The 24,207-nt window shown below is 48.9% G+C and overlaps 1 protein-coding gene and 1 long non-coding RNA gene across 3 annotated transcripts in view; one reads left to right on the top strand and one right to left on the bottom strand.

Annotated features, from left to right (window-relative positions):
* Positions 1 to 19,410, top strand: part of LOC144143522 (mRNA decay activator protein ZFP36L1-like) — a 100,223-nt gene extending 80,813 nt beyond the window's left edge. The window contains exons 1-2 of one of the 2 annotated variants that reach the window (XM_077675300.1): positions 6,586 to 6,993; positions 12,494 to 19,410. In XM_077675300.1, coding sequence (XP_077531426.1) covers positions 6,934 to 6,993; positions 12,494 to 13,759 — 1,326 coding nt within the window. In that variant the 5' untranslated portion in view covers positions 6,586 to 6,933 and the 3' untranslated portion in view covers positions 13,760 to 19,410. Of the gene's footprint in view, positions 1 to 6,585; positions 6,994 to 12,493 lie in introns of those variants that run through there. The other variant, XM_077675301.1, reaches the window with a different exon arrangement.
* On the bottom strand, positions 19,084 to 23,820 carry LOC144143524 (uncharacterized). Its single transcript, XR_013317116.1, has 2 exons — positions 22,349 to 23,820; positions 19,084 to 19,900 (listed from the first exon to the last, which is right to left on the bottom strand). It is a non-coding gene; the product is annotated as an uncharacterized LOC144143524 (long non-coding RNA).
* Positions 23,821 to 24,207: the final 387 nt, after the last annotated feature.

Below are 24,207 nucleotides of genomic sequence, written 5' to 3'. Positions count from 1 at the left end.
CACTCACGAACCCGAATAAAAAAAGAAAAAACGAAGTTCCTATCCGGCGTCTGCAAACTGTATCAACGAGTGTCAAAAATTTTATTTGAAGTACAAAGTAATGTTTCGCCTTGAACGGTTACAAATGAAATTTTGTTACGCGCTTCCGTGTTAAACCGTACGTTTTCGTTCTTGCTTCTTTAAAATAAAACTTTAACTAAACCTGGGGCATTGTTTACGAAGCTAGGGTACACTAAAGCGTTGAAATATCGCGCAAGTTTGTTTAAGGGTCGTTTCAGGTTAGTCGGCTTTCTTGGAAAACTGGATTATTTTGGCTACACAAAACAATATCCATTATCCGGCATGCTGGAAAGTAGCGCTGTCGGGTAGTGCTGTCACCACCGAGACTTAACCCGCGGATCAGAATCGCGCGCTGCTTGAGCCAACTGCTTTGACAGGACGTCATCTATCATAGCCGTGTGACGTCATCATTACTTGTTATACCGCAGGAGAGGCGGCATTATAATGTGTGTTTAACTGCTTCGACTGCACGTCATTTATTGCAGCCGTGTGACGTCATCATTACTTGTTACACCGCAGGAGAGGCGGTATTGTAATGTGTGTGTAACCGCACTGGCTGCATGTCATTTAGCGTAGCCGTATGACGTCATCGTTACTTGTTACACCACAGGGGAGGCGGTATTGTTAGGTATGTTTAACTGCTTCGAGTGCACGTCATTTATTGCAGCTGTGTGACGTCATCATTATGGGTTACTCGGGAGGAGAGGCGGCATTACAACGGGCGCACGTGTGTGTGTGTGTGTGTGTGTGTGTGTGTGTGCTTTTTTTTTCACGTTAGTCTTTCCTTGTATGTAAGTTTCGCTTGAACCAATTCGTCAAGAAAGGCGTTGTGTGGTTAGGTTTTCTCCGGGTTTTTTTTTTTTTTTTTTTTTTTTTTTTTTTTTTTTTTTTTTTTTTTCCCGGAGCAGGAAATTTCTTTGCCGTCTGTTCGACCAGGGGTAGGTAAAAATGGCCCAGGAAGAAAAGGTCCCAGAAAAATAACGCTCGAAGCCGAGTGAAGGAAAAATGTTCCCGTTCAAATAACAGATTCTATCGACTCCTCCTCCATGTGTATATTTATTTGTTCGTTTACTTTGTATTTTGTCGTTCTGTTATTTCTAGTAACGATGGTTAGAATACACGCTGATATCAAGGTACTTGAAATACAGTGTAGTAGGTACAACGACGTGTAAATTTGGTAATAATTTATGCCACAGAACGGAAGCCTCTGCTCGCGAGAGAAAGTTTAGCGCTTCATATTATTCTTGGTAATAATCTCCTGTGCTGAGGCGCGCAGCGTTTGCTGACTTTTATGTCGTTCGAAGCTGAGTAAATAAATAAACTAAGAGTACAACACTTTGATATCACGCTGACGGTGGTGTATTGAGATACTTCATACGCCGTTGCTTCCTCTAAACCTCATGGTCAAGTTAGACCTTCCCCCGGTTCCTCCCCCCCCCCCCCATACTTTTTTTTTACTTTAATTAATACCAAAAGTCTGTTTGGATGTTGTAGGAAACGCGGAAACGGGCACGCACCCAGGCACGCACGTGGACACGGCATCCCCTCGTGATCGTAATGAACATCGTCGTTTGCGTGTTCTCCAGCCGGCACCCTCTAGGTTAGACGGCCTGCTTGTGGTGTGGTCACCTCCACAGCACCACCAGTGACAAGAATTCGTATGGCCGAAATTTTGACTCAACGTAACGCTTAAGGAGTGTGCGACCGAGGCGAGCTCGGGCATGAGAAAGAAAGTAGGGAATGGGAGGTGTCGAGGCTGTCTTATCTGGGAGGTGACGGTGGTCCTTCCAATGCCGCGGAGATTCGCCGACTTCCGGTGAGAGAGTGGGTGGCTGCGGCTGTCTTTCATTTTAGCAGGAAGCAAGTACGTTGTGTCCCTTCGAACTAACCGCGTGGTTGGCGGTGGTCATTTCCGGAGGTAATCTGCGCCGCCCCCAGAATTCTACGATCCCCTTCTTGTCGGAAGGGGGCTTTTAGCCGCCGACACGGACAGTGTGACCTTCGGCGCATTCAACGGCTGGTTTCCCGTCGTCCCTTCTTGCTTCGACGGACGACTCATCATCTGGCTTTCGTTTAGCGCGGTGTTTTCTTCGCTACTCGTCGTTGTCTTCGAAACGACGACGTCGAGGGAAATGAACTCCCGTCGCCGGAAATGGCCGGAAATAAACGGTGCGATAATTCCCTCTCGGTATTCGAAGGATAAGAACGCGTCGTCTGGAACCATTTTTTTTAAAGTAGCACGGTTGATCCTATCTCCCTAGCTGTCGGATCAAATGACAAGGGGAAGTGGTTGCTTGGATTGGCGTGTGGGGCGTAAAATTGTTTGCTCAACGGTTTTCGGCTTCAAGGTCGAGGTGCACACCACCATGCGCCATGGCGCAGGAGGCTATTCCCCATACATACATACATACATACATACATACATACATACATACATACATACATACATACATACATACATACATACATACATGCATGCATGCATGCATGCATGCATACATACATACACGCATACATGCATACATACTTACACACATGCATTCTCACATAAACATACCTACATACATACGTACGTACTATCGGCGTCAAATGAAACGCGAACACGAAAATATGAACCAGAACGTGCAAAATTGAATATAATGACATGATATTGGTATGTTTGGAAATCCACTTTTCCCAACTTTATTTTTGTAACTAATCAGCGCGTCATTTTGGCTTGCATGGAAAAAAATCGCGCTATTTGTGTGTTCAGGTTCATATTTTCGTGTTCGCGTTTCATTTGACGCCGATAGTACGTACGTGCGTACGCATACGTACGTACATACATACAGAAATAGGGGCCAGCAATCAAGAACGCCACGGAAGGCAAAGGGGAAAATGTGATGTCTTTTTTTTTTTCTTGAAACAGATGTAGTTTTTGAATTGTCTGAAAAATAGAGAAAAAAGAGTAGAGAAAAACGCGCTCGTTGGTGGGACCCGACCCCACGCCGTCTGCGGAATACCGGTCTGGTGCGATACCAACTAGGCTACCGGTGAGAATCATCCTAGAAAGACTTGGGAACAACCCAGCTCAAAGCCATATGCGTTAGTTTGCAGCATCGAACCATCAATCAGAAATCATATCCTCGTTCCACGCATCCAATCGCCGAGGAGTCTGAAATACTCCGAAAAATTTCTGCAATACCTCTTTGGGACATACTTGCGCTAAACTTTTCCGGTCTCCTGTACTTTGTACCGTAATCCCTAGTTTGAAGAGGGGTGGCTGAAAGTAGCAGTACTGTTGCTCGGCCGTTTTTTAGATACCGCTCCGAACATCGCTCTACCAAGTGCGAATTTGCTCTTTCAAAAGCTAATGTTTACGCTTTTAGCATAAAAAGAACGTTTTTGAAGGCACAGGTGCTTCGTGTCTCCATGTAAACAACGTAATAAAACGGCCAGCTGCCTTTGCATCCTGAATCTTGCGTTAAATACCCTCCAGTTGTGATTACAAAAACATGGACAAGACGACGCCGGTAGGTGGCCATATTGACATATTCTGTCTCCCCAGCTTTTCCTGTGTGTATATTCCATAAAAGCGTTTTGTGTTCTGTTTCGCCTTCTGACAGTTGGCGGTTTGCGCTGTTAACATTTCGCGTACGTCCCGCCTGACTTTTGTGCGTGCTTTAATAACCGTTTTACGCAACGCGCGTATCGAGGCATCCCCCGAATCATTCCGTACAAATCAAGTTTAACATTTGGTAAACTAGTTCAGGATTTTAGGGGCGGAGCTCCTTAGAGGCTGGGGATGTTGGCGTCTCCTGTCGTCGTCGTAATCGTCTTCTCATGTATGTAGTCACGGTACTAAAACACCGGGAAACTCGTTTACGCCTCGCGGTAGAGAGCTTCGTGCTTCAAAGACAAGCGACTTTCACAACAAAGCTGTATTGCACCCCCCAATGGTTTCATCTCCGTGGGCAAAAACGCCAAGGATACACTTATACACTGCATGCTTCGCCCCTCCCCAGGTTTCACGTTATTGCAGAAGGCAGGTCTAATTGTGTTTGTTATGAGGGCGTCTCCTCCCGGCCTTTCGCGATGACATTAGGGGTACCTCAAGGTTCCACACTCGGACCTCTTCTTTTTAAAATTCTTAGATTCAACAACTGGGTCGTTTTGCCTCGAATGCCAGCCGGCGTTAAGCTGAGGTGGTTGCAGTCGTCACCGCGAATGAACTGTGCGAGTGGCGATGTCCAGGACGTGGTCATTTTTTAATGCGAAATCTTTAAGTGCCCCATTTTGATAACTGGAAATGTCCGCGGCTCTAAAGAGTAAATTAAAAAACTCTACCGTCCCGTCTTACAGAAAGTTGAGAGGAGCTCAAAAGTGCGTCCAACCTTCGCTAAAAGCGCGTTCAGTCGATCATCAAACCTTCAAAGTCCCATATCGCAAACGAAGAACGAACCCATGCGACGATTTCTCGCGCTCAAGTAAACCCACCAACGAACAATTTAAATGTATGTTGATACGTGGTTTATGAGATAAAGGTATATACAACTGTGCTCCTCCGTCATCATCGATGCGTGTATTGTCCTATCTAGAACCGTTTCGTTTTTCGCGATTTTCAAGTGACCGTTTTGACACAATGGAAGCCCGGTTTCACGCACGCGCCGTGTGTCTAGAGATCCTATCAGAGCTTTTTGGTCGCCCAACTGGTCTATGGGGAAATGCATTAGTTTTGTGACAGGACGCCATCGGTCCCATTAAGACAGATTTCGCTTTAAAACACTTCTTGAGCTCGTATGAGGCTTGAACTAGCGTCTCCATAGTAGGAGCCGGGTGCCGTGCTGCGTTGACGCCAGGTGAACGTAACGGCACGCAAGTAGAACAAGCGCACGCAAACCACGGAGAGCTCTGATTCTATAGGGAAGCTGTGGCGTAAAGTTGACAGTCTGCCCGTCGAAATAATAATTCGCGCTAAAATACGAAGAAACGAAGGCGAAGAAAAAGACGCTAGCAAGATCTGACGGTAGAGAAGTGTGATAAGCGTAGCCAAAGCACGTAAGCAGACGTAAGTTATCCCAGGAAATTTTAGGGGAACCTCAGTCACCGCATTACTTATTTCAAAGCGAATTATTTACACGGTGCATTTCCTAGCCCTGCACACGCCGTAAACGGCTCGTGAAATCTTTCAAACACCACGTTCTAAACTGTTTGCACCAGCAAAATGCTTCCGAAAGCGGTCTACCGGCTGGCATACTCTGAATATTGGCGAATATTCGCACCGTCTCTGGACCGCTCTACACGGTGCGAACTTTGCTGCAAATTCGTAGCTGCGGCGCCTTTCGTGCGGCGAAACGACCTACTTTCGTCGCTTCGGCAGCAACAAACATTCATCGTATTGCTACATGAGCGGCGCCGAAACTCCGGACTCGCAGGCAAATTCGCACCATGTAGAACGGGTTGAATAAATCGTTTTTACGAATTTGACCGCGGAAAATGCGCGGTGACAAGCTTTCCAACTGCGCTCCTTGCTAACGGGCGGTGAAAACGAGAAACGAGGAACAAAAAACAAGTGTTGATTTCCGTACTCGCAAACGACGGAAGAGCCGTGCCCACAACAAAGGCGAATAGGACTGACGTAAACACAAACGGGGGAGCGGCTTCACAAACATCAGCGTCGCTTGGGCGCCAGAGTGAGTCAAACCACTTGACGCCACTGCAAAGCCCGTCTTCCGCGCTTCGGCGTTTGGAAATAACAGCAGCGCGCCAAGGGTCCGGGGAGAAGGTATGGAGAGGAGGGGAGTATCGTGCGCTGAAAAGCAGGTTCGCGAACTAAAATTGCGAATGACCGAACATACACACCGAGCGACCATTTTATAGATTGCTACAGAATCCCCGCCCTGCGGACCCCGTCGAAGCTGGCGAGAGAACGAATGCGTCAAGGGTGGGCGCCAAAAGAAAAACAGAAAGAAAAACCCGTGGACAAAAAACAAAAAAAAAAAAGTTCTCGCGTCGTCTTTGCGCTGCGTCTTTGCTTCGCGGTTGTTATCATCGCGTCGTCCGTGCACAAGAAGACTCCATCATGGCGGCGGTGGTTTTCGTTTTCTGTTCCTCCTCCTCGCGAAGCGCTGCTCTCTGCGTGTTTTTCTTTCCTGGCCCGCTTGAGATTGAGCAGGGTGCGTAGAGCTACTTGTCCTTTAATTATTCCGTTTGTTGGGGTAGCTTTTTTATTTTTTGTGTACGAGCCCGCGCGTAGACGGGGCGGCCGCCGTAGGCTTTGGCTCCGAGGCGCGCGGTGACGTAGCTGGAAAAAGAAAGGAGCGGTTTGCCCTTCTCTAGCCCTCCAAAGGCACGCAGCGCAACGCGTTGCCGGGAAGAGTCGCGGAGAAGAAAAAACCAAGAGGGTAGGGTAGGGTGGGAGAGCGGTGTACATGGGAGGGAGAGGGCACGGGCGAATTTTCGCCGCGCTCCTCCCATTGGTCGGCGCGCGTCCGAAGCTCCGCCCACACGGCGCCGTGACGTCACGCGGCGGACGCCACATTGAAAAGTTGGCTACGTTGTCGGGCGGTCGAGAAAACTCGCTCCAGCGCGCGGCTGGCTTTCAGCGGCTACGGACGCGAGTGTGTGCAGCGGAGTGCCCATCGACGGAGTGTGTCGTTGTGTGTACACGGTGGTCGCTGGAGCTGGCTTTGTGCGGCGCACGACGAAAACGACGAACCTCTCGCACCACCTTTCCCCTGGTCGAGGAAACGGCGCTTTTTACCCTGGCAGCGAAGCGGAGTGGAGTTGTGTGTGCTCGCGCCGCGCGGACGAACCTGCTAGCTGCCGTACCGTCCGCGGACTACCTCGTCACAGTGCGGTGATCGTCGACGCAGAGCGGCCGACGTTGTCGTCATGAGTGCAGCGATGGTTACCTCATTCTTCAGCGACTACGGCGCCACGGCTATGTATAAGGTAGGCGGCCGAAAACGTGGTTTTTCTTCGATTTGGCGCCAACAACGCGTCGACCGTTTTCGTTCTCAATACCTCCCCTGACGTCGTTAACAACTCGTTTGCCGTCGCTTTAAACGCCGATAGCTCTGGGAATGTTTTTCCTTTTCACGTCATTTCATTTTCGAAGTTGGCGCGCTCGGTGTTCGCGTGCGATTCTTTGTAAATGCGAGGCCAAGTGCGTATTTCAAGTCGGCGAGGCAGGCAATCTGTTTCGCCTTTGACTGGAGGAACAAGCAATACCGTCGTAAAACATCGACTATATCGATTCTCGCGTGTGGTCTGTGTGAATGCAGCGGCAGGTAGAGAGTTTCGGCATGGTTTATTCCGCGACCCACCTGTTGCTATCTGCGTCCCCGCCGCAGCCACCTGCACCCTCGTCCGTCCTCTCTCGCGTCGCGCTCTGAACTTTTCCGACTTCTCGAACATTCCTCGCGAGCTCGAAGCCTCGACTTTTGTCCCCGCCACAAAAGAAAAATACCTCCTTGTTCTATTTGTTGCTCCTCGTGTCAGCAGAGCTCGCTTCGAAGAGCTATTCGATCGTGTACGTGTTTAGGTGCCACGAAGATATGGCGCGTGTGAGGGTTCGTCGTCCACGTTGTTAGAGAAATCCTGTACTGTACGCAGTTCTTGAAGGTTAGAATTTCTTGGTGCAACTATGGCCGGAACTTAAGGTGTTCGTTATGTACCGCTTGTTGGTGCCTCGCTTTGGCGGCAGTGAGAATACAAAAATACGTGGGTGCTTCTACAGAATTACCGGTGTTTATTTTAGCAAGTCCCGAACCCTTAACGACATCATTAAGCTTCCGCGAAAGTATTGGTTTGCATAGTTAACCTCGGCTGGCGTTGCCCTTGTGTTTGGTTTTCTTTTGGGGTTGTATATGTGTAGCCCCTGGTGGTAACGAAGGTGAATAACGAAGGAAAATATTTTTCCTACCGCTAGGATTTCTGTTGGAAAAGTACAGAAGCGAGGCGTTCGCGTTTCTTTTTTTTTTTTTTTTTTGCGACTTCATTCCGTTCTCTTACTAAGACGGATCCCTGGGGGGAACACTTCTACGCAGACAAGAATCCCGACAATGCGTTGTGACGTACCTCGTTCGTGTTCGTCACTAGCCGATCAGTTATGTTCGTCAGACAGTTTTCCGAAGTTCTCGAAGACGAAGAATAGTGCGCGGATATTTCGGAACAGTTCTTCTCCGACTATACAGGAATGCTGACAATGCGTCGTGAGTCATGACGTACAATTGTTCGTGTTTCGTCACTATAGCCGATCACATGCGTTCGTCACGCAGTTTTCCAGAGTTCTGGAGGACGGAAAACGAGTGCTCGCATTCAAGACCTCGATGTGACTTGGGGTTAGTTCTGCGGATCTACAGAACGCTGCGAATGCAACAGGTGGCGTTGCTTCGCCGGTAGGACGGCTAGGGTGCAAAGCTCGCGCCCAACCGATACAAACGGCATAGCCACATCATCATCAACACTGCTTTCGTACTTTCAACTTTTCTCCTACCTCGCCCGAGCGGGATTTGAAGAAAACTACTGCGGCGTTCGGAAGTCTGGATAATTGTAGGGTTTAACGCGCCGACGCAACGCGGGCGATGAGGCGCGCCGTAGTGGAGGGCTCCGGATTAATTTGGACCACCTGGGGATCTTTCACGTGCGCCGAAATCTCGTGCACACGGGCGTGTCTGCTTTTCGCATCCATCAGAAAAGCGGCCGGGAATCGAGCCCGCGACCTCGTGCTCAGCAGCGAAACGCCTTAGCCACTGAGCCACCGCGGCGGCTGCGCTCGAAAGTCTTACTTAACCAACCTCTTTCGTCTCCAACATGTTTCTAAGAGTATGTCTCGGCAGTTTTCAGGTGTAACTAGTTGAAGTTGAAATCGCTGTTATAGACAAGCGTTCTACAGACTTTACTACACTATGGTATGCCCCAAGAACCGCGAATGTGTTTCGATTGGTACGCTCAGCAGTTTCGCTGACCTCCTCACTTTGTTTTTCCCACAAGAATTTGTAACAGACTGCTCTGAACTGTTGTGGACAGGCGAAATAACGGCGACCGTGAGTTACTAACGGGGCTTGCTTGCTTGGCGCGTACAGCAAACACATGCGTTGGCACGGCCGTTCGAGAGAGACGGAACGCGGCTCGGTCGTTTCGGCGCGCAGGACGGACGACGCGTCAAGGTCTTTCTCTTCTCGCAGAATAGCGCGCGTTGTCGCATCGTCTGCGCCCGTGGGTTGGGCCTTCATGTACGAGAAGCAGCCGCGGCAAACTTTCCGCTCCGCTCTCGAAGCCCACGTCGAGCGAGACGCGAATCCTTTTTCCCGCAGCAGCAGCTGCGTAGTCATTGAGGCCATGCGAAAAGGAAACGAAGCAGCTTCCCGCCATGGCTGCCGCCTTCTCGGCGTGTGACGTGTACGCAGCAGCAGCTTTCGTTCTGCGGGCCGCTGCTGTCGTCTTCCTGCTAGCGCTGCTCAATGTTGCCCGCGCGCTTCTTTTTATTGCGTTGTTCTGTCTTTTTTTTTTCGTCGGCCTATAATAAGCCGGCCGATAGACGTGCCGTCTCTCGTGGCCCCGATGAAAGTGCGACATTTCTAGGACTGCGAGCGCGTATCGGAGAACTGGTTTTTCGCGGCCCCCCCACTTGATCGGCGAAGCTCTGGAGGGGAAAAGTCTTGGCCCTCGGAGAGCGCGGCTGGCGCTGTCTGAACTGTGGTGCGTGTGCGCGAGTGGAGGATATCTTTCACCCGAGATGATGTTTTGCCTGGTTTGTTTTCGAAGCTTTAGTGATGGAGCGCGTATGTTTGTCAGGCTGCACTCACTCGTCGCCCGTATTCTGCGCTGCTTCACATCGCCACATTCGCGCAAAACAGAATCAGAGCCGCTGAAATTTGGGTTTCGATTGTGGTGCAAACGTTGGCGTTCTAGCTAAAATACGAAGAAGCGGTAAACCCGCCTAACTTAATTGAGCTTTCGGGGAGCATTGTCTCGCAAACCTCCTTGGGTCCGGCCAGGTGCGTTTTTGGTCGGGCACGAAGGGCCCGGACCGACCAAAAATGCACCTCGATAGCGCCCGGTACAATTTACGAGTACTAGATCGGATAGAAGTATCTCCGCTGCATAAGGCCAGCGATGGCTTCAGCTTTTGCGCGCAGTGCGGTGGGTATCTTTAAATAAACGTTTCTGTTGTGGCTGTTAGTTTTAGTGTATAGTTTATTCTAGCTGAAGCAAGCGTCAGCTGGGCGCTGTTTTTGCGTCGAGGAGTGGGGGAGGTGTTATGATTCTTGTGTTCAAATTGTAAACCTACACTCAGAGGTCTACTATAGCATTCTAACGCGCAACGCTTGTCGGAAACTTTTTGAAGCATGTTTTGACTAGGATTTGCGCCGCGTTTTAAATGCGAAACGCACGTTCTCGCCACTCGTGGTGTATGTTTTTACGATGTGGTTGTTATTACAAGCAAGTTCCCTGGAATAATTTTTTTCGAGTTCAAGAGGGCGGACGATGTGGTGGCACGAAGACACTGGAAAACAGTTGTTTGGGTTGAATTCATTAACGTAAGAGTACTGTTAGTGATGAAGGCGAAATACTAAATAAAGATAGGTACCTTGTTTTCGTCGCTGTACAAGTTATGTTTACGGTGACGTAGTAACGGCAACGCTCTTGAAAAAAACCCCTGCAATGCTTTCGGCCTATGCTTTTCGACGTTGTGCCACTACAGTGCCTAGGGAAAAAGTGCCGCGCTAAGTACTCCTCCAAATTGCAAAAACAATTTACAATGCTAGCGCCGAAGAGCTTCAAATAACCATCGTAGCGCCTTACATTACATAAACACGCACAGCAATGCCTGTTGCAGGGATGGAATCAAGGATTAGGACGTACCCTCTTCACGTCTTTCCCGCGTATCAAAAAGCTTGTGAGAAGGAGTAGGATTCGTTGCACCCAATACAGCGCTTGATTTGGTTACGAACTATAACGTGCCCGCATGAAGACCGATAGCATCGCGTTGATGGGACCAACGAGCAGATCTTCGTTCGCGTTTTGATTTTTAGGGTGCCGTCAAAGCGCCTGTGACGTTCTGCGGACGCCCCCAGCCTGCCAGGCAGGTCAAACTTCTCTCCCGAGGTTCGCCCCCAACTTTCGGACACCGGCCGCTCTCGTTCGGCTGTAACGAGGGGGCCGGCCGCCCTGTTCTTTTCTTTCGGCCTTCTGCCGGCCTCGCTGAGGACGTTCATCCCTTTCGGAGCAGTCGACGCGTTCAATCCCAATTTTAGGTCTCACGCGCGCTCGTGCGTCGGACGCCTTACTACCACGTCGCGCAAGTGGGTCAGGATTGCCCTCCTAGGAGCGCCGTGAGCTCATTTTCTCGACGCTGCTGCCTTCTTTTTGCTTCTTTTCCGAGCGGGCCGTGCACGTTGTCGTCTTGCTTCTTCTCGTTTTTTTTCTTTTTGGTCGAACCGCTTTCCACGTGCACTCGGAGCGCCGGAGGGGGGCAGCTTTTGCTTCGAGCCCGGCCTGCCTGCACAGCTTTTCTTCCTCGAACGCTTCTAGTTATAGTTGGTTGCGGACCATTAGCGATGGTCTTCTCGTTGTCCCGGTTTAATTTTGTTTTTCGGAGGATGTATTTTTGTTTGTAGTGTTGTCGTTCGCTCCGCTTTTCCCGCCATCCTTTGTTTTTTTTTTTCTTTGGGTACGACCTGTTGGAGGTAGCGGTAGTTTAGTGAAAGTATTCTCTGCGATAATGCGTTGCCGCTCCGTCTGGAGGCGCGCGGTCCGGTGGAGTTGTCTGCACCGCCAGCGAGTTTTGTGGGCGAATGGAGTTCCGTTTGCTGTGATGGTGTTCTCGCTGATAATGTCGTCGATAGTGCATAATTGAGGTGACATTACGATATAAACAATTCGTCACATTCGACTAAACGGGGGTGTAAGGTACATTACAGCAGCACAGAAATATTGTTCGCGCCAGGACATTGTTGGTTGGCCGTGGATGCGCACACGTGATCGCGAAAATGTCGTTCTTTTTTCACGTGCCAATCTCAGGTTGGGACGCGCCACGTGAAAAAGGTTCAAACTTACTCGTGCGGTCCGCATACGCACGTGCATTTTTAAACTTGTGTAATACCGCCCGCAATGCGGCGAGCCTTACAACGTGGTGTTTTAAGTTTTTTAGTTCTAGGGTTTTTTTTTTTTTTTTTGATCTTTTGCAGCGATCGCGATTTACCAATGTTGGCTGGGAATACTTGTGTCGAATACCGCGGTTGTGTTCTCGTGAAATGCGATGACTGTCGTCGAACATGACGACACGGCTTGGTAATGTTTAAGTTTGGTGTGACATTTTTTAGCCGGAATGGTACTGCTTACTGAGTGATGATTGTTCTTTCTTCCCGAATCGTTTACATAGCGAGCTGACACGTTTCGAGTACTAACGGTGTCGTGTATGTTTCCTTTTCTTTGCTCTGCGCAGAACGGCGGCAACTTCGCGGCGTCCCGCGCGGGCCCGCAACAGATCCTCGAGCCACGGCGTCACTCGTCCACCTCTGCCGTGGCCAACGTGACGGGCCACGGGATGCACCACCACAGCATGCCCCCGCTGCGGCGGTCCACATCATCGGTGACCCCGGTCGTGCTGAGGACGCAGACCACGTCGCCCAAGCCGTGCCAGGGCCGGATCCCCGTGCAGGGGGGGCCCGCCGTGAACGCCGCCGGCAACATTGTGACCGCCGTGGGCGCGCTGGTCGGCGCGGCCCGTAACCCGGACCACCGGAAGCTGGACCGGAGCTACAGCGAGCCCGTCGACCGAAGGGCCTCGCTGGGCGGCGGACCCGTGACGGCGCCGTCCCCGACGACGGCGGCCATCGCCGCGCCGACGAGCCCCCCGGCGGCGGCCGTGGCGGCGCAGAACTCGAGCCGCTACAAGACCGAGCTGTGCCGGCCGTTCGAAGAGAGCGGCACCTGCAAGTACGGCGACAAGTGCCAGTTCGCGCACGGAGGCCACGAGCTGCGCACGCTCGCCAGGCACCCCAAGTACAAGACCGAGCTGTGCCGCACCTTCCACACGACGGGCTTCTGCCCCTACGGGCCCCGCTGCCACTTCATCCACAACTCTGACGAGTCGCGCAAGAGCCTACTCAGCAACCTGAACCACAACGGCCAGCCGGTTGCCTCCCCGGCCCAGCAGTCCAATCGTCCCAAGGCCCTCTCCGTGGGCAGCTTCGGAAGCCTCGGCTCGGCGGGAGAGCTGTCGCCGCCGTCGAGCCCGCTGTACGACGATCCGTTCGGCGGGAGCTTCACGCCAAACTCGACTTCAAACACAGCCTTCTCCTTCTCGCAAGACTTCGCCGCGCTCGTAGCCGCCAACCCGCTCAAGGGGGTTAACCCTAACCTGGCGGCCCAGGCGTCGTCTGCTTCGTCCGCCGTCTCGTCTCCGCTCGGCTACCACCACGGCTTCGGAGGCTCGCAGCCGGCTCTGGCTTCGGCTATGTCTCCGTTCACGGCGCTCTCACTGCCCGGGGCCGAGAGTGCGTTCCAGTTCCCACCGACAGCGCTCGCGCTCGGCGCCCACCGCGCCGGCATCGTCGAGGGTCCGCCGTCGCCGGTCGACTCGCTCGGGTCCGAGCTGGACACGATGAGCGTCAACGGCGGCGGATCACCGGCCCCCGCCTCCTGCAGCTCGCCGCTTTCGAGGCTGCCCATATTCAACCGGCTCGCCAACGCCAGGGATTCCGACTGAGCGGCGGGCCGACGAACGCGACGTGCAGCGGTCACGACCGGCGACAGGTACGACGAGAAAGCAAGAGGGAAAGAACAAACGAAAACGGCTTTCCTAGTACGACCATGATGCTACAGCTCTCGCGTTCGAGCGTAATTTCTTCTTCGATGTTTTGTTTTCCCTAAATGGTGATGCTGACGAGCTTCGTGGTGGTGACCGAGCAGATGTTGTTGCTGCCTCGTACGAAACCCTCCAGAAACCCCTCCCTTTTTTTTTTTCCCCCTCTATTATAACCTGGTTACCATGCCTGTCCCACCATTCACACGTGCTACACACAGTAGTAGTCAATGAGCCTGAGCTGCCAATACGTCCTCCAAGCGGAGGGAATAAATAATCACAATCTCGCACCTAACATTGAAGGGGAAAAAAAATCATGTACAGAGAGCACTGATACGCAATCAGGGATCCTAACTTCGCACATGCAGTCATTGTCCATCGATCACTTTCAACGATAACTTAACGCTGTCTTTATTAGGGGGTTCCTAGCTGGCCTGTGCGTGAGGAATCCTGCACGGCCTGCCGTTGCCTGTGTTTTAGACCTCCCCCCCTCGATGCTGTCTTTTAGCGTGCTTTTCGGATCGAAAGCATTTGTCGAAGATGTCCTCACTTATTTATTTGTGCTCATGCGTCCCGTGCCCGTATCTTCACCAAACCCCGACCGGCGGCGGCGTCTTGGCAGTTCGTGGCTTGAGTTGTGTGTCCCGGCTGGGCGTCATGTGAAAGCATTTAATTGTTCATTGTACACTCAAGTCATAGTGGTGTTGATTTGGCGAGCACTTCTTAAGCTGTTGTGTCCATTCAGACTGACACGAAGCAAACGTTCCAATACCGGCCAGCTGGGGTCACAGGCTTTCTTTTAAGTTTGGGCATTTTGGTGCGGCAGCATGGGACCAGGCCTGCCATTGCTGTGTTTATCGTGTGTGTTGCGTGTATGCTAATAATTTTATTATTATTACAAATATTTAATGGCACACCGCTCAAGTCCTGAGGACCAAGCTCCCTAAACTTACTAGGGTTGGAAGTGAAAAAAAAATGAATAGAGAAAACTCGAGAGACCAAGAAGAGAGCGACAGAAAAAAAAAGGAGCAACAAATGTCGATCGTGCTTCTATAGTCCAATACATGTTTGCCATAATATAGCCTAGCTGCACATTTTGTTACACTTGCTTTCAAACTGTAACCATAGAGACTCAAGAAAACTTTTTTTTTTTTTTTTTTGTAATGCTGTTGCACTGTTCCCTGCTTATGCAGCAACTTTGTTTGGATCTTGTCAGATTGACTCGGTTTTGCGTTTTCTCGTACCATTCCTTACCCGTAAAAGGTGGCGCGGGCTTGTCTTTTTATATAAAAGTGTGGCAACACTTTCAGTTATCTGTTCTTGAGCTTTGGGTGCACCGCGTGGGGGTTTTGTGTGCCAGATCATTTTGTTACACTTTATTTTTTCTAAATTCTTCATGTGCAGTTTGGTCTTTAGTTTGTTGTACCTTCATTATTTAAGACAAGAAAAAAAAAAGCTTACGTTTGGGGCCCAGCATCACCGCTTGTGCCTTTTTATGTATGTCGTATGGGTAAAAGATAGGCTTACAAACTCTCTTTTACTGTTGTGTGCTACTTTTTTTTTTTTTACAGAAGATTATTAAGTGTGCTTGTGTTCTTCTTTTTGATTCTTCCCGTATCTGTCGTATTTATTTGATTTAATAATTATAATATTATTATATTAATTATTATTATTATTATTATATTTTGCATTGTACACTATGTCATCGATTCCTGTCGGAAAGCGAAAAAGTGACACGTCGCAGTCAGCTGGTGGATTTTTTCTTCTTTCTGTTTTTTGCCTTTCGTACCGTGGCATTGAAAACTGCAGTTTCTGTTATTTCTTTCCGACCTTGTTAATTCGTTACCGTACTCAAGCTGCGATGCATGAGCTGCATTCTGCCTCTTCCAGTTTTATCCTTTGTAAATAAGCAGTTACAGAAACAGAAAGCTTTGGCATCGGACTAGAGTTCTCAAAGTTCCGCAAACTTTGTGCTGTTTTTGTCTCTTCCTTTGGGTACAAACCACCGTTCAGAATTTTTTTTTTCTTCATTTAACATTCTTCAGGGCAGGCAAATTGGATAAAAACTTACCTTGGATTGGATTGTCTTTCATCCAGTGTTCCCCAGCTTCGCAATTCCTTCACTGCGGTCAGCACATTGGTCCACGTTCAAGGAATCAATTGCCCTCGAGGTCATTCAGCCTGCAGCGCCCCATGTTTCACTTTTTTTCTAAAGCTGCTGTCGTCCTTTGACTCTTTCAAGTGAATTATTGCTGTACTTTTGTATTTAATGAGAATTTAATTTATTTATTGACGTCGAGGCCACGTTGCCCGCTATATTTTCTTATTCAGTTCACTTTCGAGGGCATTGGTCCCGCAAATCGCTAGATGCGAGCAGTTTCTCTCTTCACTTCGTTGAGTTTGCAATGGCACACACCACTGATGTGCCACGCGTGGCACGTGTCACCTTATATCTCCCAAATCGTGTGGCAGAATGATGTTGACTCTCAAGTGCTTCCCTGGTTAAATGGTTCAATTCGAATTCAGTGTTTGTTTTCATGACGGAAACAAGCAGTAAAGTGTTACTTGTACACTTTAGGTTGCACACTTGTTTGTGTGCTCAAATGTAAAGGCGGGACCTTTTGAGAAAGCCGTTCACGAACAGCATTCAAATAGTGCGTAATTATTTTTCAATCGCCTTCAGATTCAACAAGGGTACGCTGAGAACCCCCCCATAGAGGGTGGATGGCGTCAGATTTAGTGTAACTTATCATGCGGATGGCCACGTTTTCTGTACCCTGCCTTCACAAGGCTTGGGAGGACCAGACAGATTTTCACATGTGATTGGTTGAAGGGGCGACCCGTTAATCATGTATTGCAAACTCCAGCAGAGAAAACCAGTGTGGCTATCCTAGTGCCTTACTTCACGAATTGTCGCGTTCATCCGTCTCGTTTTTCCCCCCACCATCGCAAGTCGTTATTTAACTAGCATAGTAGATTAGGTTATTAAGCAGGACAGCTACACATTGTTCAAAGTAGAGACACACACAAACTGACGAAGTACACAGTACAAGATCTCAGCTCTGGTAATGCGCGCGATCACAAGTGGGCCTACCTAACCCAGCTTCTTCAAGTGCTCTTTTCTTTTATCTGTCACTTCTGATTGCTACTTGGGTGAGCTCTCCACCGTTTTACAGTGAGAAATTCCTTTCCATGCGGCCGTGAATAGTAGTTAGGAATTCCTGCACATCTTAACGGTGTCTAAGGCTGCTGATCATGCTTCAGAGTAAATTTTTGTTCCCTGTGATGGAATTCTTTAGTTGTTTGTAATCGTTCAAGTGTTGAAAATTTAGTTATCACTTAGTGTTAATAAACAAGCAGGTACTACCTTTGAAACTACAGTTCTCACTTTTGCTGGACCCCCTAGCTGTAGCTTCGCTGTGAATGGAAGACTGGTGTTAGAAAATTGGAGGCAGATCTTTTCGAAGTTGTATTTCTGGCTTGCAGACTGACCTTGTGCTTCTCCAGTGCTACTAGTTGCAGCCAGAGCTCTTACAAAGCCTTTCCAACACTCTGTAAATAGGCATACTTATGATTATGTCAGTGCCTTATCTGAGCCCAGCCACTTTGATCATGGTGTTTTCTGGAACGTCGTTAACCGGCGAGCAAGCACGTTTAACCGAATATGTAAATTCACCTTGCGACTTTTCAGTGCATTCTTTGACATCTGGAAACCGTCAGAAATTGTGGTATCGCATTTTAGCTGGTGTTATCTTTGCTGCATTGAAGCGAGATAGTTCTTAAACAGTACCGGAAACAGCCAACACAAATGAACGGTTAGTGTGAACATAGCATGTTCAAATTATTCAGCCTTTTTTTCTGTAATTAACCCGAGGGCATAAAAATTGACCAAAAAGTTCCACTGCGATGAATAACAGCATTCACGGTAAAAAAATTTTTTACGAGTAGGCAGAGGTATGGACAATGGTCAAAAAAATGCTGCTGGCACTATGCTGGTCTGCAGTGCCGCTGTATATTGATACAGCAGCGGGGGATCTCAAAAGCAAAACAGAAAGTGCACTTGCTCTTTCAGGGTAATTTGAAGTGAAAAGGTGAAATTAGGCACGTTCGTATCCTTAAAAAAACAAACAAGTAACTTGCCCGTTCAATGACTTATTGTGATAGCCACAATACACCCCGTCTTCTACAATCCCTACCACATGGTCCAGCAGTTAAATGTCCTTTGTGACAAATTAAGCATTGAAATTTGATGTCTTAAGCAAAGCATACAACCTGTGATGAGGTGGCCAGTGATCCTTATACGAGCCATTCCATGGATGTCTTTTCCCTGACTGCTCCTCCCCCCTCCAAAGCGCCTTTGGTTTTCCATCTTTCCATTCTAAGCTAGAAATGGCATTGTGCCTACATCTTGTGGCAGGGTTATTTCTCTCCTGCACTGAGGATGCAAATAGACAGCTTGCCATCGTGGCTTATTTTTGTACACTTGTTTCGTGTGAACCAGGCCAGTGAGTCATTGGCTTGTCTCACACCTTCTTTCCTTGTCCTCCGTTCTTTATGGCAGTGTTCAAAGCAAGCATATAGATTGTGTTTCGGGTATTGGTGTCCACAGTTCAGTTCATCTATCCCGACCCCTGGTGTTCTGACTTTCATTGACTGACTTTAATTGGATTTCACTGTCTGGAAAGTGCCTGGGACAGAGGAACTGCAGGGGTATTGATCAACACTCCCCACCAAATTTGTGTTTCCTACGTACCGGGGGGCCCTTCCTTTTCTTGCCTTCCAACGCTTGTCGTCGATTTATCTACCGAAGTGCCTTTGACGTTTCAATGGACCACACTAGCGGAAGAGTTTTGTAAAGCTTTTCCAGACTACACCCACCACATGTTCTTACTCCATTCTGTACAGTTGTGCTTTCAGGGGATGATAGTAATTGATGTACAAGGACCAACAGTGCGTTCTTTGTGGCACAGTCCGGTTTGTTATACCCTCCTCGCGAGCATTGTCCACTTCTTGATCGTAGGGATGCCGCAGCATTCTTGTTCAGTTGAATTTGTGACTCAAGTGGTCACAGTGCCTCTCACAGAGCCCTCAGTGAGCGACCTGTGGCGTCCTGCGGTGGCACAGTCCCTGTGCGCCTCCTATCGACCCGGCTGTTTCACTACTCCCAGTCTTGATCTTACGTGCCCAATTTTCCAAGTGGCCTTAACTGCAGTTGCAGTTTGATGGAGAATAAATATATATAATACATACCTATAAATACATATATATTTTGTACAATAGCAACAAGAGAACTCAAATGCTTTATATTGTTAGCTTCTCTGCCATTGCCATTTTTTCCCCCTTTTCACCGTCTTTGTGCTTGTGCCTCTGTCAGTTTGCTTAGAACACTGTCAAATGATGTGTGACAACACAAAAAAAAATTGTGTGACCAACTTCAAAACAACAAAAAAATGAGACTGTGTACTCTGAAGAGATTTTGTTCTTACCTGCCTGTGTGCGTGTGTGTCAAGAGAACTTAATGAGAGAGACAAATACAAGATGTTTAAGTTATTAAACCATTGTGTGTCTTGTGACATTTCTTTCACAACGTGGGGTCATCACCCACTGACTGAAGATGCATGCGTCACGATGGTCACTGGGTGCTGACACGACACAGCAGTGCAGATAGCCTTGAACGCAGGATCTGCAACCCCCGTAGATTTGAAAAATACGGACGGAGAGACGAGGCCTGAAACTCGTTACTTATGCGCTGTTGCACATACAAGATCTTCATTCCGGCTTTATAAGTCAGTGGGAAAATAGATGCAGGGGTGCCATATCTGCCTAATCGAAAAATGAGGGTACAGCTGTGTACTTTTAACTGCGTAGAAAAATGTGATAGTTGAAAATGACGCGAAGGCGCTAGGAAACGGTGTTGCCAGAAGCATTATTTATTTTTTTGTGCTTAAGAATAAGTGACTTCTGAGTTCCAAGCAACCACACTTGCAATCAGTGCATAGTGGCGACCATTAACATTGTACCTCATTAAGAACCATGCCGGGAGAGCTGAAAAGAGAAGAGGAATGATTTAAAAAGCGCATCATTTAAAGGGGGCAGAGGCAAAAGATGATTCACTTGGGCTAGATGAGTGCTGTGCAGTTAAGGACAAATAACACGGAACACTTCATAAAGTGGGTCTCTGTAACGAGTCCATGGTGAGTACAGTCAAATGTAACAATGTTTGCTGAAAATTCCTTCAGTCCATAATGTTGGGCCGGTGTCTTCATAGCCCCGAAGGCCTGCCATTGCCCTTCTGGGAATGCCACGAACTCTGTCTGTAGCCGCCTGCGTTAGAGGTACTTCTGCAACCTTGAATTGGCAGTCTGGCAAAGTTGCTTTCGAAACAAATTCAAAAATTGTGGCGTATCTAAGATTGGGGAGTTAAGGGGACTGTTGAAGCAAGATTGGGGAATCACCATTTGCGGCTGATGCTACGGAGTCTTGTGGCTCCAGGTTTGGTTGGCGGGCAAAACCCCTTCTCAAACGAAGCGAGATTAAAGGTGTTGTGCCACCAAATTTTAAGTCTGTAAAAAGCCTGCTGTAGGCTTCCTCTGCATGCAACGACCCTCAACACGAAGTGCTGGGTACAGCAAGCGCTTAATATATATTTTAATTCGCTTCTAAAAATTACCTAAATGCTCTTCTGGAAATCGGGACCCATCGCTAGCGCCACTAACCATGACGTCAGTGTATTGCCAGCGCAGCAAAGTTTGTGACGTCATACAACGCTAGCGACTCGAGCGACGTGAACGTGAACTCCAGTTACCACAGTTTGTTTGGTCGCTTGGTCGTATCGACACACTATACCGATACGACGGCGACGCCGACGAGTCGTTAAAACATCGGCCAACTGACCGCGTTGTCACACCACGCCGACGGCGACACAAACACGTCGGCCGATGGAAAGTCGCCGTAGTGTGACTGACTCGCCGACCGAAGACGCCAACAAAACCGGTCGCCTGACTGGTCGCACGACGCGTCGTCAATCGACCGAGAAGCGAAAACTGCGCCCCGACAACATTCGTGCCGCAATGAACGCGGCTCTATTTTGTTAGTTTCTGGAGGGTAATAAACTCAGTAAGTTCCATGAAGCCCATACAACTCAACACTAGCGCTAATGCGATCCGTATTTTGGCGTTCGACGCTTCGGCCGTGCTCTTCGGCGACGCCGCTACCCCGGAATGCGTGTGCGATCGGCTCGCCTGTAGAAAATATAAGGTCAGTTTCGTGCAGAAGAACAGTTACGTAGGGTAATTTGGGTAATAAGGGATCAGTATCGGCAAAGGTTTTTAACGTAAAACGTAAAACCAAAGTACGGCAAGCACTATCCCTTCAGTGCAAAATCGCAGTCGCAGCCGGGCACACTTATTTTTGCGAGCGCTTTCGCAGAAGAGCAGAGTTGATGGCGATAAGCTGTCGCGGGGGCTTCGCGGAACCTTGCTGCGCAAGCGCTATTTAAAAAATGTGAGTTTACAAGCCAGGAATTCTGTAAACTAGCTAGTAAACACCGACGTACGACTCCAAGGATGGGCCTCCATCTAGTACACCGGCTATATCGCGGAGCGGAATCGTTTGTTCGCTGGCTCAGTGGTCTCGCGCGTTCCGCCCATCCGGTCAACGTTGCCGGTTCGATTCGCGGCGGAGGCAGCTTTTTTTTTTTTTTTTTTGAGCGTTTTTTTTAGCATTTTTATGGTTTGCAAATCCATGGTGTACATTTGTCTGCATCCGAGGATGCAGACAAAGAATCCGCGTCGGAGCTGTCGCGGCTTGACGTGACGAGTCGGCGTGTTTACTTCCGTGGTGAAGCACGTATGTGGGGGAGCAGACGCCGCAGTAAAGTCGCAACGTACCGCAGCGCCGCCGTGGCAGAACCTCCTCGCAACACTTTGACGTCACTGCTTGAATCGGCGCCCAGAAACCGAAACCGAATCCTGTTCACATGAATCGTGCGATAATAAATTTTTCACTCAGAATATGTGCGTGTGAGAGCATGTATCATGCTTTCTAACGAATTATAAAACGTTTGCAACAAAGAATGCACAAGCAACAAATTTGGTGGCACAACACCTTTAACCACAAAAAGCAGTCACTACACTGGCAGCTCGTAACCAAATGCAGAACAAAAAAAATGATGAGAACGTAATCCGTGTATCGACCACTGGGCAACCGTTTGCTGAATAAATTATTGCTGGCGACCACCTTTCGAACTATTTTCAGTCTGCAAAGAGTAACAATCAGTTAGCCTCGTACTCGTCATCAAGGACAGGTCCTCTTAAGAACGAATCAAATACATGACGTTACACGTAATACGCACTTTAGACAATGGCTAGAATACGGAAGAAAGAACATCACTGCAGCAACGCACAGCATAACGGTATCGTTATTCTGCCTCGTTATGCAAAACAATGCAGTCTTCGCGCTGGTGCTGTGCAATAGCGCCGTAACACTGCTTACCCGCAGCTGATAATTCAAGCGCGGCAAAAGGTTAGCGCAGGGGTGCCCTTAATGCCGGACCGCCCGTCGCTGTACGTAGTACGACGGTGCTGGGGGTCCTTTGTCTACCAGCGCCGCTACTGCCACGGTCCGGACGTCTTGCTCAGCGGACTGGATCTCATTGGCGATGCGCTTTGCGAGGCATCGCTGCTCGCTGCGACGGGTGCATCTAGTGGCGCGAAACATTGTCGCCTCGGCAGCTGTTCCGCTTGGGCTGCAGCTGAGACAACAGTTGGCCTCGCGGCAACGGCGGAAGCGGAATCGCCGCCGATCGCGCGCTACATAATTCAACAAGGGCAATTCGACAGCATGAGGTGGCCGGTAAAGGGTGTTTGAGCTGCGCACTTCGTCACGCAAGGTGCGAGCGCATTAAATGATTGGATAATCACCCGAGGACATGGTGTCGATGTTAAGCTTAGAAACTGTAAATCTATCTCTCCGGGACATGTCGCAAGATCATTGTTGGACAATCACCGTGGTTATGGTGTAATTGTTCCGGTTAGGAACTGCGAATGCCCCAGGGACATCTCGCAAAAACATTGTTGCACCACCACCTGAGGACATGATGTGGATGTTAAGCTTAGAAACTGTAAATCTCTCAGGGACATGTCGCAAGAACATTGTTGGACAATCACCGGAGGTTATGGTGTGGATGTTCCCGTTAGGAACTGCGAAGGCCCCAGGGACATCTCGCAAAAACATTGTTGCACCACCACCTGGGGACATGATGTGGATGTTAAGCGATCCGTGAAGGTCCCTGGGACATCCCGCTCGAGCATCACGTGGTTGGACGTTCACTTTAGGACATGATGTGGATGTTAAGCTTAGTAGCCGTGGGGTTTTCAGGGGCATCCCTGGCGAGTATTACAAGGTTGGGTAATCAACGTAGGACATAATGTGGATGTTAAGCTTAGAAACTAAATCTCTCGGGGACATGTCGCAAGAACTTTGTTGGACAATCACCGGAGGTTATGGTGTGAATGTCCCCGTTAGGAACTGCAAAGGCCCCAGGGACATCTCGCAAAAACATTGTTGCACAACCATCTGAGGACATGGTGTGGATGTTAAGCGATCCGTGAAGGTCCCTGGGACATCCCGCTCGAGCATCACATGGTTGGACGTTCACTTTAGGACATGATGTGGATGTTAAGCTTAGTAGCCGTGGGGTCAGGGGCATCCCTGGCGAGTATTGCCAGGTTGGGCAATCAACGTAGGACATAATGTTATTCAGTTTAGAAGCTGTGAAGGACCCGTGGACTCGCCGCTGGAACAATAAATGGCTGAACAATAACTTCAGCTTGTGATGCGGATGTTCACATTGGGAGCTGTGAATGTCCCAGAAACATCCCGATAAGTTTCCTAATCCCACACACAGGCAGACAAGGGCAGCGATTTCGAGCCCGGCAACTATGTCTCTTCTTCCCTCACCTCTGTATGACAGCCTTAACTTTTATATGATGTTTTTTTTATCTTCAAAATTAAGGCCCATAAGGCTTATTTTATTTATTTATTTGGTCAATACTGCCAGCAGCCTTTTAGCTGCCAAGGCAGGAGTGTACAAAGCAGTGAAATGGATTTTGCAAACTGCGAGCACAGAAGAGGAACAAGAGATAACTAGACGTATAACACAAACATTCTGAATATTCAAAGAACGATAAAAACAAAAAATAACAAATATTACTGAATTCTGTAATGTGTGAGGAACAAGCTCATAACAGTTCGATTTGGCATGTAAATGACAATGTACACACCTAGAACCTAAGAGGGAAATGGAACCGCCCAAAAATTGGTATACTTCGGTTATATCGCTGCTTTGGCAC

Source organism: Haemaphysalis longicornis, unplaced genomic scaffold (genome assembly GCF_048455015.1).
Source record: "Haemaphysalis longicornis isolate Haplotype H1 unplaced genomic scaffold, Haemaphysalis longicornis Haplotype H1 scaffold_6, whole genome shotgun sequence".
Classification (NCBI taxonomy): Eukaryota; Metazoa; Arthropoda; class Arachnida; order Ixodida; family Ixodidae; genus Haemaphysalis; species Haemaphysalis longicornis.
This window is presented reverse-complemented; position numbering and strand designations above follow the sequence as displayed.